This window comes from Rutilus rutilus (genome assembly GCF_951802725.1).
Source record: "Rutilus rutilus genome assembly, chromosome: 9".
Classification (NCBI taxonomy): Eukaryota; Metazoa; Chordata; class Actinopteri; order Cypriniformes; family Leuciscidae; genus Rutilus; species Rutilus rutilus.
In genome coordinates this window covers 8,999,388-9,017,070 of record NC_140223.1, presented here as the reverse complement: position 1 = coordinate 9,017,070, position 17,683 = coordinate 8,999,388, and the positions used below count along the sequence as shown (strand labels likewise).

Sequence of the window (17,683 nt, the reverse complement as noted above, 5' to 3'; positions counted from 1 at the left end):
TTGACGTTAGCTCACTTTAACGTTAATAAAAACCTTTTCTACTTGACCTCTCTGGATCTTTGGGGAATCTATGAAATGCTAGTTGATTGGTTGTACACTAGTAGTTGTTGCAGTTGATGGCAGAACACTGTTTTCTTTGTTTCCAATTATTTCCAGACATAATGTTAATGCTGTATATGGTAGTTGTGCTAACGGTAAAGCCGTTGGTTCAGTCCAAAATGGCGACAGCGCGACAGCGCGACAGCAGCGTCATCTAGCGATTGTTGTCAAAACTGCAACGGAGTTTCGCCTCTTGGTACTTCTATACTCTTTGCAACTGCGTAATGTCCAGCGGCACGCTGTTGTTGTTTCGTTCAAACATTATGGATCATGGCAAGCAGACGTTGGGACAAAAGGTGAAATAAAACGAGGATCAATATCGGTGTGGTGTTTTCGAGATGCCGAGAGCTTTGCGGCAAACTTGGACTTGACAGAAATGCCGCTCTTGCATGTAGCCTACTTTATTAGACAGGTAAGCAAATGTACATAAAAGGAATCAATGTTATATAGCTCAGCATGATGACATTTTTGAATATGGTCAGTATGTTATTCTATTATTGATCTAGTTTACTGCTGGCTAGACAGCCAACAAACTAACACATAGAATAACATTATAACTTTCAACACACTAAAATGCAGTTTATTGTGATAGTGTAACGTTAGACTAAGTGAAACAGCGCTGCATTACCTCACAAGTTTAACATTTGACATTTTCATGAAAAAAAAAAAAAAAAACAGATTTATCAAGTTTTTAATGAATTACAAATTTCATATTTAATAAAAAGTAACATTTATTGTCCAGCTGTTGCCCTCAGGCAACATTGTACCATCATGGAACGCAAGTACTACAAACCGTCATATCATCAAGTTATCATATCAAAACATTACAATCAGTGTTGTTTCAAGGTAAAACATTAACAATCATCATAACCTTATCCTAATATGAACCTTATCCTAACAAGCATTCTCATACACACACAAGGACCTGCATGTACTTTTTTTAAGAAATATACTCTTTTTGAAAATAAAATAAATAATCCTCAGTGACATGGCAGTCGTCGATTGAGTCAGCCCTGCAAACCTGTTGGTAGACAACTTAATGGATAGTGGAAATATGCAGTCAAACACTCTGGAGACCATCCCAGATGATGTCCCACCAGCAGGAGGCATTACCAGGGGCTCTATTGTGGAGCCCATCCCAGTCCAGCAGCACCACCAGGGTCTCCCACTCAGCTGAATACAACTCTACATAATTTTTTTCTTATTTTATGTACTGTAAATGTTTATGTTGATTTTTATATGTTTAACGCATATTGTTAATAGTTTGAAAAAGTACTTTAATGTAGCCCGTGGAACAAATGATTTTAATTTACCAATTTTATAAAAAAAATAAAAAAAGGTAGAGAAGAATTTGTTTCATGTAGAAATTATTACTTTCATTACAAAAATAAACATTGTCCAGACCAATTCATTCTCTTTTATTTACACATTTAAAGTTATGATGTACATTTAAAAATAATGTACAGATTTTTTCTTTCCTTTTTGTGGGGGTGTGGCCAAGAACAGGCATGACAGGTAGTGTTCAGATGAGAAGATTTATTTCTTCCAACTATTATATACAGGGGCAGATGTAATGAAAATAAATTCCATATACAAATCAAAGACTTAAGATGGAAGTTACACTGAAACTTACAAAACATTTCTTAGAAAATGAATAAATCTCCCCTGTTAACAAAATAAAAACAAACCAAAAACCACTAAGGTCAGCAGATCATGATGTCTATGGCTGGGCAAATCGGACTCCCCTCTGATATTCACCACTGCTAGACATACTCCTTTAGCCTCTACCAAACAAAAATAAAGATAATTATCAAATAAAACTTTCCCCAATTAACAATAATATTTACAACAAAATATCCACTGTATCGTACCTAACATAATACAATCAAATACTTTAAGCACAATACAAAAACTACTCCAAACAAACAAACCAAAAATGAAACTGAATGAAATGAAATAAAAGATCCCTCTCCGATCGGATCATGATGGTACAGTCCAACTTCCTCTAGAACAGCATAAGTTTGGAGGCTGGATCCCCACCTCTCCCTTTGTTTGCTGACACAGGGAATGCGGCCGTTCACTCCATGGACCAGAGGTATCTAGGACTTTAAACAGCAGTTAAACAGCAAAGAAGAATCTAAGAAGTGTGCACCCTTCTGTACATTCAAACTTTAATAAACTTAACTTGTTAACGTATCTGTGTTTGTTTCTTATACTAAGGGGATTAAAAAAAAAAAAAAAAACGTTAAAATTAAACTTCAAAATAACCAATTTAAATCATGGTAGAGTTAAATATGTGAGGTCAGCTACGCACCCGTCACACTTTTAAAACAATAAAAGTGAAAAAAGTTAAACAAGAATATGTAGAAAAAATATATATTTTTCAATCATTCTCTCAAGAAGAAAAAACAGCCTGTCCATCCTCTCCCTACTCTCCTGTGCTCACCTTGCCTCTGCCTCCCTCTCTAGTTGCCCTTTGTCTCGCTGCCTTCGTGCTGGTGCTGCTGGTGCTGGTGCTGCTGCCCCTGGCTCCTCCTCTTCTTGGTCACACACTGCTGAACTCGGCCCTGGTGTGTCCTCAGGGATTGAGGCAATGAGGGGGTTGGTGCAATGCCTCTGTCCCAACACCTCATCCATGAGGACACACCCGGGCCATATTTTTTTTTCTCCTGCACTGCTCTAAAAAAGCAGAAAAGGGTACTTAACACAGGGGTGCAATCTTAAGTGCATTGTTAATAGTGATGCGCGGGTCGTCTCATAACCCGCGGGCCCCGCGGGTCGGGTTGGGGCGGGTCAAAAAATTGTCACTTTATTTGCGGGGCGGGTTGGGGCGGGTCATTAAACAAAATAAAATAAAAATCCATATGTTGCATGCAATGTCCAGCCTATATTAAATATTTGGGAATATCAATCTAATCATATTTTAGTAGGTTATTTGATAAGGCCGTAGCAATGCAACTTGCGTGATTTCCCCAAACCTTTGGCGTCACGTGACGTGACACAGCTCGCGCAAAGCAGCTCGCGCCAAGCAGCTCCCGCCGCCAGCCACAACAACAAAGACGGAGAAATAAAAGTGAAGATGGAAGATGAGGTGCGGGAGAAATTGAGGTCGGGATTTTACATAATTAAAAGAAAAAAAGGTGAATGATGAATTAGATGAATACAAACGCTGCTTTGTAAATATTGAAAATGTTTAAATCATTATCTTATTAATATGACCTGATTTATGGTTCATATTCAGAATCGTCTGTTATTGCCAGTTTACAGGGCGATGTTTCCAAGCACTTTCAGGCTGAAATAAAGGCTGTTTTCATTTACATTACAATGCCTAGTTTGTCTATTTAATGGTCGCGGGTGCGGTGCGGGGCGGGGCGGGGCGGGTTGTAAAAATAGATACAGTGGTGCGGGGCGGGCTGAGGCGGGCCAAATAATTTCATAAAAGCGGGACCCGCGGGTTGGAAAAAAAGCCGACCCGCGCATCACTAATTGTTAACACTGCAAAATATGACACATCAAGACATGCATACAAAATACTTCAGAAATCATATTTCTGGTAACTCAAATTAGGTTAAAACCTTTGTAGACATAGCTTTCATGACAGCACTACAAAAACACATAAAAGTGAAACCCCATTGCCTTATCTACTGCTTTTCTTATTGTTGTGGGCTTTATAGGGTGAGTGATATTTCTTATAATACACAAGTGAGATAGACTAGTTCAAATATTACAAATAGGTCGTTAAACTAATATTAGCACAAGTTTTGCCTCAAACTCTGACAAATGAAGCCACGCAATGGTGACGAAGGAGTTAAGAAGTTTATAAGAAACTTTAACTCTGGTTTCGCTAGCTATTTGAGTAAATGAAAACATAATGCTTACATTTAAATGTGAATTTGCTGTCCACCACCGATCTCTAGTCTCAGCCACCTTTAAAATTAAATAAAAATGCTGTCGTCAACGGCGCGCAATGACTTATGGGGTAGGGTAGGGTAGGACAGGTCGCTTAGGATCCTTTTGTGTATCCTTCCTTTCACGGGGTTTATATAGTTCTCCTGACTTCACAGTAGGGGGGAGAGGTGCAGATATATGAGGGTGGCACAGAAGATGTCATGAGTGCTATAAAGGAGGATGAAGTTGTCAAATTTGCAACAGAAAAAGAGAAGAAGAATATTGACCCCGCCCTCACCACACTGACTTTCATTGTATGGACAAAAAAAGGTACCTCCCTTAAAATATTGTCTTATGTCTCACTGAAGAAAGCATTATACAGGTTTGACACCATAAGGAGAGGCGGTATTAACATTAAGTGAAATGGCATCTGACGCAGAGAAGCCAATGGCACATGTCACTATGCGTACTGGCACATTCGGTGGCACATCCGGTCTTCATTGGCATGTGCCAGTGGATAGTGGCACTGATATTACTGGCATGTGTCACTTACATTATCGCGACACACTGACACTGACACCTGACTGACAGAGTCGCAGAACATGTCACTGTATGTTGAGACACCTCTAGTAGTGACTGACAGATTAATCGAGCACCTATACTGACGTAATTGTGACACAAAATCCTAAATAAATTGCCTAATTTTGTGATATTTAAAATATCAATTAAACGCATTAAAGTCAGTAATATTTTTTCAAATGTGTTATTTGTGTCACGTCTGGTATGTGCCACTGAATGTTTTGTAATAGCCTACCAGTGCTACTTTATGTTGTTTATCTCGCAAAGTCACAAACTGCCCATTCTAGGAAAGATCGACACTAAATAAATCTCTCACGAATAACGTATTAACAGTCACGTCCGTTACTGTAAACCTTTATTTTTGCTTGATGCTGCACAGACGCACGCCAGTATCAGTATAAGTGAGTGTAACACTGGCCAGCACAGGATTCTCATCTGTGGCTTTAATATTTCAAAAATAATTTTATCGAATTGTGTATAATAATGAGTGAGTTCACGTAGTGTAACAGCGCAGCGCTTCTGTGTTGTACGTCAGAACGTAGGCTCACTATTGGCTGAGGCTGGTCATGTGTGTGATACGTGTGACGTACAACACAGAAGCGCTGCGCTTTACTCTACATGATGAACTCACTCAGAGGCCCACACAGAAGAAAATCAATAGTTGAATAAAGTCGTTATTTTTTTTTTTTTTTTTTTAAACAAGTTTCAATAACATAGAAGCCTATGGAGGACAGTTCTCAGATTTAATCAAAAATATCTTAATTTGTGTTCAAAAAATGAACGAAAGTCTTACGGGGTTGGAACAACATGAGGGTGAGTAATTACTGACAGAATTTTCATTTTTGGGTGAACTAACCCTTAAGATCTCTTAATAGGGCAGTTTCAGTACTACTGTATGTCTTGCCTTAAACCCAGATTGAAAAAATCAGATTATCAGTTAGAAAAGATTGAAGTTGTAAGAGCACTATCTTTTCCAACATCTTGGAAATAAAAGGTAAAGTTGATATTGGGCGAAAGTTTGCTAGGACAGTTGAATCGAGTGAGGGTTTCTTTAGCACAGGTGTAACAGTGGCCAATTTCAGTCTGTCTGGGACAGACCCATTTTGCAGACTTTAATTTAAAAATGGCACCAGCCCCGGACCCACAGAGTCTAATATTTGCCTCAGTCCACTTCAGCAGAGTTCGCTGTGTTCCTGAAAGAGAGACATTAAGCACATTCGCACGTCGGTATATCATCCTGCTGCAAATGGAGCTATTGAACGCTGTTTTAAGTACAATTCAATCAGCAATCCTACATTCAGCACCATGGAAAGCAACAGTGACTGACTTCCTTGATTTGTCTACTGCACCCACTTAAGATTATATGTTAATACAACTCAACATGTTTAGTTTCAGCTTGTGTAAAAACTAAAGTGGTATAGGGCAACGGGTTTCTACGCGATTTGCGAGTAAAGTCAACTAATTCCGGTTAAGAGTGTATTTTTATAGTGTCCTTAATGTAAAATACTAAATAAAATATTCTGTTTAAAATATTTTGACAATTGCCCCAGGGGGCATCTTACCCCATGTTACCCCACAGTTCGTACTTAATATTTAATAACCCACACTACACAGATATATGATTAAGTATGCTAATAAACAGAATTAACTTACTCAAAGATTAAATGAACAATGACTAACTTTAATCTACATTAGCAAATAGCAAAATGGTCCCTGACAAAAACGAACTTTCACTTTCTTTGAGGCGACGTCGGGTAAAACCATTTAAGTGGTTTTAAATAATTAAATAATTAAAAGGTTGTAAGCTCCAATCACCGGTCCAATGACGGCGTCCAGTGTCTTGGTTTGAAGGGAATTCAGCGTGTATGTCTTTTCGGGCGCTTCTGAAAAATCACTTTAATTTATTAAACAGTTGATTTCCAATTTTAATTCTGACTCCATTAATAATTTAATCTGACTCCAATTTTAAGTGACTCTTTGTTTTTACTGACTTTTCTCTTAATAGCTGATCAACCGAGGAATTGTGATTTAATTTGGATCTTTACTATTCTTAACATTCCATACTTTCAGTTATTAATACATTATGGACCCGAATGCCGCTTAGAGATCACGTTGGCCAAATCGCGTTTCTCACGGACACAAACCTGTTAATTCTGATTTTAGTCAGTGGATGTAGGGTTTGCTAATTTACCCCTAAAGTCAGTCGCCTACTGCTTACTGACTAGAGAGTGTAGTTTAATTTAGCCATTTCCATACAACTTGCTAAACCAGTGATAGACAGAAATCAAAAGGTCTCCATGTTGACGTGCCTACTGCTCCGTTCATACATGTGCCTTTAGTTTGACCTACCTTAACTAAGATTTTGCGGTAGCACCAGCCTCCTTAACAATACTAAAATAATGATTTCAGAATACTTCAGAATAAATCAAGATGTAACATTTATTTTGCCAGGTAAGGTTAAACATCAATTAAAAGAATTAAGCAGAATACACAATACATAACTGATCAGCATAAAATACAAACATAATTCAAAATGCAATATCAAAAATAGTTTCAAAGAGTCAGCATACCTGGCAATAGAGACACACAGCAACAGTGTGGGAAGTTCTGTTTACAGATGCTTCCTTGAGTGGTTTGCCAATCCCCTTTAAATACCCAAGAGGAACAAAAGAACAATAAACATCTAGCACCCAAATATTTATTCAGCTTTTGCTGGACCCTTTCTCGTGCCCAAGTGGTCACGCCTGAGTTTGGGGGATAAACACAAATGGTTATCTATTATCTTTATTGGGGCATCTTCCCACATCAGAAGAACAGGCATTGTTTTCTTTGTTCTGACTGTTCTGCTGCTGCGGGAATGAAACTCCTTTACCACTCGCACCAGAAGTATTTATTTTGACCTCTCATAAAACAACTGGAGACAGTAGGTGTGTGTTTTGCATGACTGAATGAGACCTGGGGGGAGAAGATAGTGTGAGGAGTCAGGACCCCAGCATGGGGGGAAGAGACGAGATCAAAGAAGTTGTGTTGTGCTCTCTGTCCCATAGATCTCTTCTTCAGATTAGTGAGTTTTATTGTTTTATTGCAGGTTAGGATTCTTGAATTCAGTCTTAGTAAAAGTCCATCCTTACAGTTTCCGCCCCTGGCCCCTTGGGGCAGATTTAGATCAGTCCCTGAGGGGCCACAATTTGATGAAGTCCGCTTATGGTTGCAGTTTCCGTAGGGCTGGTACCTGTAATGGACTGAGCGCAATGGCCACGTTCGTTGAAGTGCGCATTGTGCGGAGAAGGCATCTGAAGTAGCAGCACTGGCAGAGTGTGAATACGAAGATGATCACACTGGCGAAGACACATCCACGGAACGTCCAGTCCCACCAGGTATAAGCATACCTTGCTGAGCGGGTAGAGGAGCTGGACAGGATTTCTGCAGTCTTTCTCGCCAGATTCGCTTCCACTTGAGCTTGGTTGAGATGGTACTCAGTCTGTAAGATGATTTCTTGCACCAAGTCCATTGTTTTGACCAAAGATTGAGTGCTCTGTTCATAGAAGGTGTCCTCCCACCAGGGAGAAACGTCCACGTCCATCGGTACCTTCCCCAGGATGTTTATCTGACCCATTGAAAAGTCCTCTTTCACTTCCAAACAGAACGTGTGGTTCGCAGGGCAGGTCAGACCTCCATAGGAGAAGGAATTCATCTCACTGACGACGCACCACTGTGTGTGAGACACTTGAACAGCATCAGAATGACCATGCAATGACTGAACATTAATGAGCTTAGAACTATTTGAAGAAAAGGGTTGTAGAGTGTTGCAGGTACAGATAATGTAACTAGATGTTTCATGACAACAGGTGCGAGTGGTAAACAAGGTTTCAGTGCCCTTCAAAGTCATATACCCCGTCAGATGATCCCATTTTATAATTTGATCCCTCACTACCACGCCAATAGAGCGTATGGTAGTGGAATTTAGATAAATTTGATCTGGGTGAATTAGAGGGAAAGTGGCAAAGAACCCAATACAGCCAGTACATTCATTTCCAGTATACATCATTAATGTTGAAAGCAATTCAGAATACTTAATATTTTTCATTCTTTCTGATGCAAGCCATCTATGCAGATCTAAAATTTCAATAAGATCCTTTAAAACATGCCTAGGTGTTTTATGGAGACGAAGATCTAAAATTTCTTGTCTTGCTGCAGTAAACAAATCTTGTGCATACAATCTACAGGCTAAGTCATGCTCGATGGTACGGGTCTGATTGAAAATTGATTGACTGGTCGTCAGAAGCGCCTGCGCTTCAGATCTGACCGCTTTGATAATGTTTTCGTTACTATTGGTGATGTGTTGAAAACCAGTAGCTACCTGATTTGCCAACCAAGTTGAATATTGAGATTGACCTGTTATTTTGTAAGTGTTGGATATAGAATTAACTGAGCCAAAAAGGCCTGCTATATTTCCAAACAGGTCTCGTTTGGTACGAGCAGATGGAATTTGAACTGCAAGTCTGTTTTTGTAATCAGAAATTAAATCATCGATGCGTGACTGTAGCCATGTATACGTCTTATCATTAAAGTTGCAGTGTTTTACATAAGCAGATAACACATTAGAGATGTTATATGTGACATGTGTTATCACAAGATTGACATCATGTAGTAAAGTCTTATTTACATTTCCTTTGATTATGCCCCCTGGAGGGGTGGTATACAATTTCGGACACTGTGTGGGTTTTTTATAACCGCATGTGGTTAAGTTAAAGCAATGGTGTAAAGTCCATGAACAATTGTGAGGGCTAGTGAAATTATCCATGTTTGCCTCACATTTTCCCACACAGTATGTTCCTTCTTTTCGGCCAGTCCAAACAAATGTTTTCAAGTTATTGTTAGACACCTTATTTGTTAGATTGAAAAGAAGTTCAGTAAACTTTAAATGTGTATTGTTATGTGTTGTAGTGTGTGTGCACCTATATGTGGATGGTTGGAGATCCTTAGTGGAATAACATTTTTTTGGATCTCCGCCATGGTTGTTATTTTCATATAGTGTGTGCATGTTACCAATATTTGAATCTGGGAATTCTTCAAGTTGGTACCAGGCGGTAATATTGTGGTGAAATTGTGGTGCGCGTGTGTAGCTTGTGAAGTTTTTGTCTGGAAGATGGGTAGAACCTGTCTTACAGCATATTTTTGTTGCACAATTTGGTTCCGGTGCTAATCCGGGGGGCCATGTGACTATTTCTTTGTATGTGACTGGAATGTATGATGTGGATGGCCCCTTAATATATTTCCATACCCATCTACCGCATCCTAAGGTGTGTGCGAGTGTGACTCGTTGTCCCAATTCGATGCAGGTGGGTCCGGACACTGTCCTGGCATCTGGCCTCCATGGAATTGCGATGACTGTCCTATGAAGGAAAAAGATCACAATTAATTCAATGAACCTTTGAACCGTTTACATTGGGACATGTGGTACCATCTTAATTTTCCTCTGATAGTCACGGCCACGCAACTGTTGCAAACAGCTTTAATTTCATAGGGCCCGTGCCATCTTGGGGAAAATGCGTTTTGTTTTACAAAAACGCGTACCATCACAATGTCTCCTTCTGAAAATGTTGTTTCAGAGGTTGGGTTAAATTGTGCATCATTTGTCAGGTCTGACTGCTGTTGTTTCAGTCCAGCCTGGGCGTGCAGCACCTTCAACCTTTCTTGCAATTGCACCAACACCGTCTGCTGAGTTGCGAGCATGAGGGGCCCCAGGTCTGCTGGGGAAATTTCTGGATCAATGGGTAACTTCATCACCCTTCCAGTCATAAGCTCATATGGGCTAATGCCTGTAGCTTTTGATGGGGTTGCTCGCAGCACAGTCAGAACAGTGGGTAAAGCATCACTCCACCTGTTTTGGTGTTGAGCTATTTGCTTAGCAATATTTTCTTTGATGGTGCGGTTCGCACGTTCAACCATACCAGAGCTTTGCGGCCTGTATGAAATGTGAAATTTTTGCTTGATGTTCAGAATTTTGCACATATTTTTCATGACCTGTCCAGTAAAGTGAGATCCTTGATCTGATTCAATTTGAATGGGTGCTCCCCAAAGAGGAATGAGTTGGTTCGCCATCACACGTGCCACGGTGTTTGCTGTATTATTGCGAGTGGGAATTGCGTCAACCCATTTTGAGAATTTGTCAATTATCACGAGGCAATAGCGATACCCTCCCTTGGCACTGGGAAGCGGACCAATGAAATCCAATTGTAAGGACTCCCAGGGCCCTTTTGGTGGTTCTGGTCTGCGTAGGTTTGTTCGACCTAGTTTTCCCTGGTTAATTGTTGCACACACCAGACAGGCATAGCACCATCTTTCAATGTCAGCTGTCATTCCTTGCCACCAAAACTGTTTTTGTATCAACTGTGCTGTTTTTGTAGCCGATACATGCGCATAATCATGATATAATTTGATTATTGGTTTTTGGAGGGCTTCTGGAACGACAAATTTCCCATCTCGGATTACTATGCCTTCAATTACGTTCACCATCTGATCATGTTTCAAATGTGGCACAAGTTCTTCATCAGAGACCCACAGATCTTGTTGATACTGTTTGAGGTCGATGGGTGTGACTTGTGCAGCACTTGCTACAGAAACAGAGGTTGTCTCGTTTTGCCAACGGTCGCCTTTCACTGCTGCCAGCTTTGCCAATTGGTCAACAATGTTATTGTTTCTTTCATGCACATCTGGATTTTTGTTAATGTGCGCGCGCACTTTTACCACGGAAATGGAGTTTTCTCGCGCTTGTACAGCTTGCCATATCGCAGTTATGGTGTTGAAATGTTTTATGGGTGTTCCAGCAGAAGTGAGGAATTTTCTCAATTGCCATTGTGCCATAAAATCAGTTACGACGCCGAAAGAATACCGACTGTCAGTGTGCACGCAGAGCGGTTCAGGGTGTGCCTTGATTGCTTCTTGCAATGCAATGAGTTCAGCTTCTTATGCGGATATGTTAGCTGGTAGTTTAAACAATAATTGCCGTTTAGCATCTGTCTCGGGAAGATGAGGGGTCCACACTGCACAGCCAGTATAAAAATGACCATTTTGACAGAATCGAGACCCATCAATATACACATGCACTTGGCCTGGAAGTGGCTCGTCATGGACAAGGCTTTGTGCCTCTTGTTTGGGCTGGCATGTGTGCGGGTGTCCCTCAACATCCCCGAGCAGATGTGGCAAAATTCGTGTGTTTTTTGTTGTGATTTCGCGCGCTTGAATGTCTGCTAGCCATCTCGCTAATCTTTGGGAGGAAACTCCCTTTATTCGGCCCTGTAACAGCATTCGTACAGGCGTGTGCATTGTGTGTATAACCACAGATTGGAAACCTACAATGGGTTCTGTTGTTTTTAGCATCCAATGCACCGCAAGCACATGCTGTGTACATGGGTCGAATCCTTGTTCGACCAGAGATTTTTTCCGGCTGTAGTACGCGATTGGACGCAGTTTTCCTCCATATTCCTGAGCTAAGACTCCACTTAGCGTAATTTCATGCGCGTCTACTTGAATGTGGAACCCTTTTGATGGGTTGGGCAAACCCAGGGCGGGCGCGGCGCACAAACGCTGTTTCAAATCTGTAAAAGCCTGTTCGTGTTCATCGGTCCATTCAAGGACATCATTTGGTTTTGTTTTCCCTTTTAAAAGCGAATACAACGGTGCGGCGGTATTTGCAAAATCAGGGATGAAATCTCGTAAATAGTTTGCCGTTCCTAATACTTTTTGCAACGAGTTTAAAGTATAAGGTCGAGGCAGTTCGGCAATGCATTTTTTCCTGTCGTCTGTTAAAGCTCTGTGGCTTTGAGTCAGAGTGTATCCTAAATAGTGTACCTCCCTCTGCGCAATTTGGGCTTTTTCTTTGTTCATTTTAAAGCCTGCGTCACCTAGCATCTGTAACACTTCGTCAACCAGGTGCAAGTGGTTCTCAAGTGGTTCATCTGTGGCTATCAATATGTCATCTACATAGTGAACTACTTTGCCAGTCCCTAATAAGGGACTGAGCACATCTGCCACAGCTCGATGAAAAATGGAGGGGCTGTTGTGAAGGCCTTGCGGCATTCTTTCCCAGGTGTATTGCATTTGATTTACAGTAAATGCCAGTTTCCACTGGTCTTCTCGTTTTACCTTAATAGACCAAAAACCATTTTTGATGTCAAGCACTGTGAACCACGAAGCATTGGTTGAGACTTGTGATAAGATTGTAGCTGGATTTGCCACTATAGCTGTTGCTTTAGGCAGAACTTTATTGAGACGCTGGTAATCAATGCAAAGACGCCATTTACCATTAGGTTTTGGAACTGGTAAACACGGAGAATTTGTAGTTGAACAGCATCGCCGAACTATTCCTCTGATCTCAAGTTGTTTCACTATCTCATGAACAGCGACCTCTGCCTCTGGCTTAATGCGATATTGTTTTTGTGGGGGAGGGGGCTCTCCCTCAATGCATACTTCAAAATCCACAAGGCCGCAGTCGTGTTCATGATTAGCCCAAACATTGCTATGTTTGTTGATGAGAAGTTGAATTGGATCTGTACTGGATATGGACATAACGTTTGCCCTGCCTTGAGGCAGGCATTTCTTTGCCGTTTTGTTTGTTTGTACTTCAATTTGTTTTTCAAAACAATGAATTACAAAGCCATGTTTTCTCATAATGTCCATACCCAATACAGTTCCTTCGCTGTTATCTGGTAAATACCAGAATTGTTCGTTTAACACTACCATGCCTAGATCGAGTTGGACTGATTTGGTTTGAGTTGCTGTCATCAAAGTATCGCCTATACCTTTAATTTGGATTGTTCGCGTGCTTAGTGGTAACGGAATGTTTGTGCAAGAACAAGCAGCTCCGCTATCAATAAGAATGTTAACTAACCGGCCTCCAAGGTTAGCTCTTATTTTGATTCGGTTTCCGCTTGTGACAACACTTCCTATAGCAACGGAGGCCACGCACCCCTATTGGGGATTGTTGTATTTTGCTAGCAGGTTAGCGATGTCTGCTTGGAGGTTCCTGTATGGGTTATTCGGATTTTTAGGTTGTTTTTCCGTTTGTTTTGGGCTGCTCCCTGAGGAGTTGTTTTTTATAATCAAATTCTCTAACCGCTTAAGAATGTCGTCATCAGCTTTAGAGTTTGCCTTTTGATTATTTTCGGCCCTCCTTAATCTGAAACAATCTTGTGTAACATGATTATTTTTTCTGCAGAAGTAACAGAAGGGTTGAGATTTGGGCTTTAGATCAAATTTGTTGTTTCCTTTCCCTTCAGCTAGCCATTGTGTTGTTGAAACGGACCGAGCTTTGCTTTGCTTGAGTCTAGCTTCTATTTTGGAAGCCCAATCCACCAGTGACCGGTAGGTATTCTCGGATGGATCGGCTCCATGAACGAGCGCTTGCTGTATATGAGGACCTGCATTATTTTTCAGGAGTTGAAGTAAAACTTCCTGATCACGCCGTGCATCTTCTAACCCTGAGTGCTCTTTATAGGTCACCCATAAACGTTCAGCATAAATTTCAAATGGCTCTTTGTTGGCCTGTTTGATGTCTAAAATTCTGTTCCACTCGGCGTGTGTTGGTCCCCTTAACTCTAATAAAGTCTCCCTCAATCTTTCGTAAACCTCATTTTCATCCTCATCTTCTTGTTTGATTATAATTTCTCCAGATCTCAATTCGCGTGACATTTTTGGTTTTAGCTCGTCTGGAATAGTGAGGAGGGCTACCTGCCAAACGTCTCTAGGCTCTAACTTGTACACTGAGGCCTGTAACATTAAGTTGTCCCAGTAGGGCTGAAAAGGGCCTTTCCTTGGCATTGTGCCCACAACTTCTTTGTGTTTTGTGCATTCTTCGCAAGTTAAAGGTCGGCTAATGGTAGTGACTTCATCATCTGCGTTAGTCATTGTTTTAAGTACAGCAATTTTTACTGTTTTTTTGAGAACAGTGCCAGATTTACTTCGAGTTCTTATGGGACTGCGGGGCTTCGGTTCTTCGGGTCTATTTGGATAATACATTTCAGTCGCGGGTTCTGGAGAAAGATCGCGCACTCCCAGACTCGAGCGTGCATTTGGAGTTTGTCTGCGGGTTTCTGTCAGGGATGATTGATCTTGGATGCCGCTCGGTAGAGCTGCTACCATATCATCCTCATCACTATCACTGTATATATCATCGCCAATTTTTGAATTTATCGCCGCTATTTTAACTGCAGCTATAGGAAAGCCTGCAGAACCGCAGCACTCCTCGAGCGCGGACGTGTATTGTTTATCCACTTTAAGTTTCTTTTCAAGCTTTTTAATTTGTGTTCCCATCGCGTCGCCCTGTCTTGCCCAAGTTTGTTTATCATACACAGATGCTTCGACCTGTGCTCTGAGTTTTTTCAACTCCTCTGATCGCGATTTTTCTAGTTCTTTGATGTTTGAAATCACGCGTTCGTTTTCAGCAATAGTTGCCAAATCATTTCGTCGTAGCAAATAGACGATCGCGACCGGAATTTTCCGAAAATGAGATTTAATCTCTAGTTTCCGCCCCTCGGTAGCGTACCAGGCTAAAATTTGCTCATTATTCCAATCAAAATCTACTCCCTTGTTACGCAAACGGAAAAGAAGATCTTTGATTTGCAAAGCGAGAGATTCCATTACATCCTTGTCTACACTCAAACTACCATTTCCCTGATAAGCCATGTTTTTCTGGTAATCTTAGATTTATACCGGTTTTCTGCGGTTCCGGTCTATCCTGGGTATTCCGACCCGTTCTACCAATGTGTCTATATGAGGTGCGTCTAAGTTTTCCCTCAACACTTTCTAAAAGATACAGGAAAAATGTACTTACCACAGTAGCTGGAGACAGAGAAGAAGAAGCTCAAACCTCATGCTCCGTTTGGATCTGAATTGTCGCGCCGAAAGACGTCACTCGCCTGAGACTGGGAGATCACGTCGGGGTCACCACTTTGTAAGCTCCAATCACCGGTCCAATGACGGCGTCCAGTGTCTTGGTTTGAAGGGAATTCAGCGTGTATGTCTTTTCGGGCGCTTCTGAAAAATCACTTTAATTTATTAAACAGTTGATTTCCAATTTTAATTCTGACTCCATTAATAATTTAATCTGACTCCAATTTTAAGTGACTCTTTGTTTTTACTGACTTTTCTCTTAATAGCTGATCAACCGAGGAATTGTGATTTAATTTGGATCTTTACTATTCTTAACATTCCATACTTTCAGTTATTAATACATTATGGACCCGAATGCCGCTTAGAGATCACGTTGGCCAAATCGCGTTTCTCACGGACACAAACCTGTTAATTCTGATTTTAGTCAGTGGATGTAGGGTTTGCTAATTTACCCCTAAAGTCAGTCGCCTACTGCTTACTGACTAGAGAGTGTAGTTTAATTTAGCCATTTCCATACAACTTGCTAAACCAGTGATAGACAGAAATCAAAAGGTCTCCATGTTGACGTGCCTACTGCTCCGTTCATACATGTGCCTTTAGTTTGACCTACCTTAACTAAGATTTTGCGGTAGCACCAGCCTCCTTAACAATACTAAAATAATGATTTCAGAATACTTCAGAATAAATCAAGATGTAACATTTATTTTGCCAGGTAAGGTTAAACATCAATTAAAAGAATTAAGCAGAATACACAATACATAACTGATCAGCATAAAATACAAACATAATTCAAAATGCAATATCAAAAATAGTTTCAAAGAGTCAGCATACCTGGCAATAGAGACACACAGCAACAGTGTGGGAAGTTCTGTTTACAGATGCTTCCTTGAGTGGTTTGCCAATCCCCTTTAAATACCCAAGAGGAACAAAAGAACAATAAACATCTAGCACCCAAATATTTATTCAGCTTTTGCTGGACCCTTTCTCGTGCCCAAGTGGTCACGCCTGAGTTTGGGGGATAAACACAAATGGTTATCTATTATCTTTATTGGGGCATCTTCCCACATCAGAAGAACAGGCATTGTTTTCTTTGTTCTGACTGTTCTGCTGCTGCGGGAATGAAACTCCTTTACCACTCGCACCAGAAGTATTTATTTTGACCTCTCATAAAACAACTGGAGACAGTAGGTGTGTGTTTTGCATGACTGAATGAGACCTGGGGGGAGAAGATAGTGTGAGGAGTCAGGACCCCAGCATGGGGGGAAGAGACGAGATCAAAGAAGTTGTGTTGTGCTCTCTGTCCCATAGATCTCTTCTTCAGATTAGTGAGTTTTATTGTTTTATTGCAGGTTAGGATTCTTGAATTCAGTCTTAGTAAAAGTCCATCCTTACAAGGTATTTAATGGAATGAATAACCCTCTGGGGTCTGAGCTGTTTTCTGGGCCCTGGAGGTGTTCTGACATGCTCTGACATTTGTGCTTATTTCTGTTACTTGTGACATTTTCATGGCTAAAGTCTTATTACACTGTATTCAGCACAAACTCTGCTACAATAATATATCAACAGCATGTGTGTAAAAGTTTGTTGTTTTGAGATAATGACATTTATGCGTGGTTTGTGAAAATACAAAAAAAAATTCTCACTGAAATAAGGTCATGAAACCCATACTGATTATTTCTTCACAAGACTTTTGAAAATTGTATGACGTAGCCTAAAATATTTGCTCTAAAACTATGTGAAAATCACCTTGACTGCTCATTCAGAGAAGACAATATATTGATTTAAAATTTTTACGACGTGTTTTGTGTGAAAAAGCAATATGCGAAGGGGCGGATCATCTCATTAATATGCAAGCTTTCCACACCTGAGAAAGACAAAGACACGCCCTAATGGCCCTATTAGGAGCTTATCAGGGCCCATCATTCTGACCAACCTTGCACAAAGAATGACGAGATTAAAAAAAGAATGGCTTTTAAAATTGTTTGGATTTATTTACAACATAATCCAAAGATACACAACAAAAAAACACTTATTGATAACAATGATCCAAAGAAAGAGACCTTTGTGCCATTCCTAAAAACATTGTACATACCTTTCATTTCCAAGGTGTTTGATTTTCACTTTACCATGTTCATGTACAGAGACATGTACTGTGAATGTTGAAGTCAGCAGGACTCAGTGGCATCTGGGCCCTGAAAAAAATAAAAAATAAAAAAAGTGAACA

The 17,683-nt window shown here is 40.5% G+C and overlaps 1 protein-coding gene across 1 annotated transcript; it reads right to left on the bottom strand.

The window, feature by feature from the left end:
- Positions 1 to 7,768: 7,768 nt before the first annotated feature.
- On the bottom strand, positions 7,769 to 10,061 carry LOC311296867 (uncharacterized protein; the record flags this gene model as incomplete). The annotated part of the gene is made up of 1 exon (XM_084418851.1): positions 7,769 to 10,061. The coding sequence occupies exon 1, from the start codon at positions 9,608 to 9,610 to the stop codon at positions 7,769 to 7,771; it is 1,842 nt and encodes a 613-aa protein (XP_084274977.1). The 5' UTR covers positions 9,611 to 10,061.
- Positions 10,062 to 17,683: the final 7,622 nt, after the last annotated feature.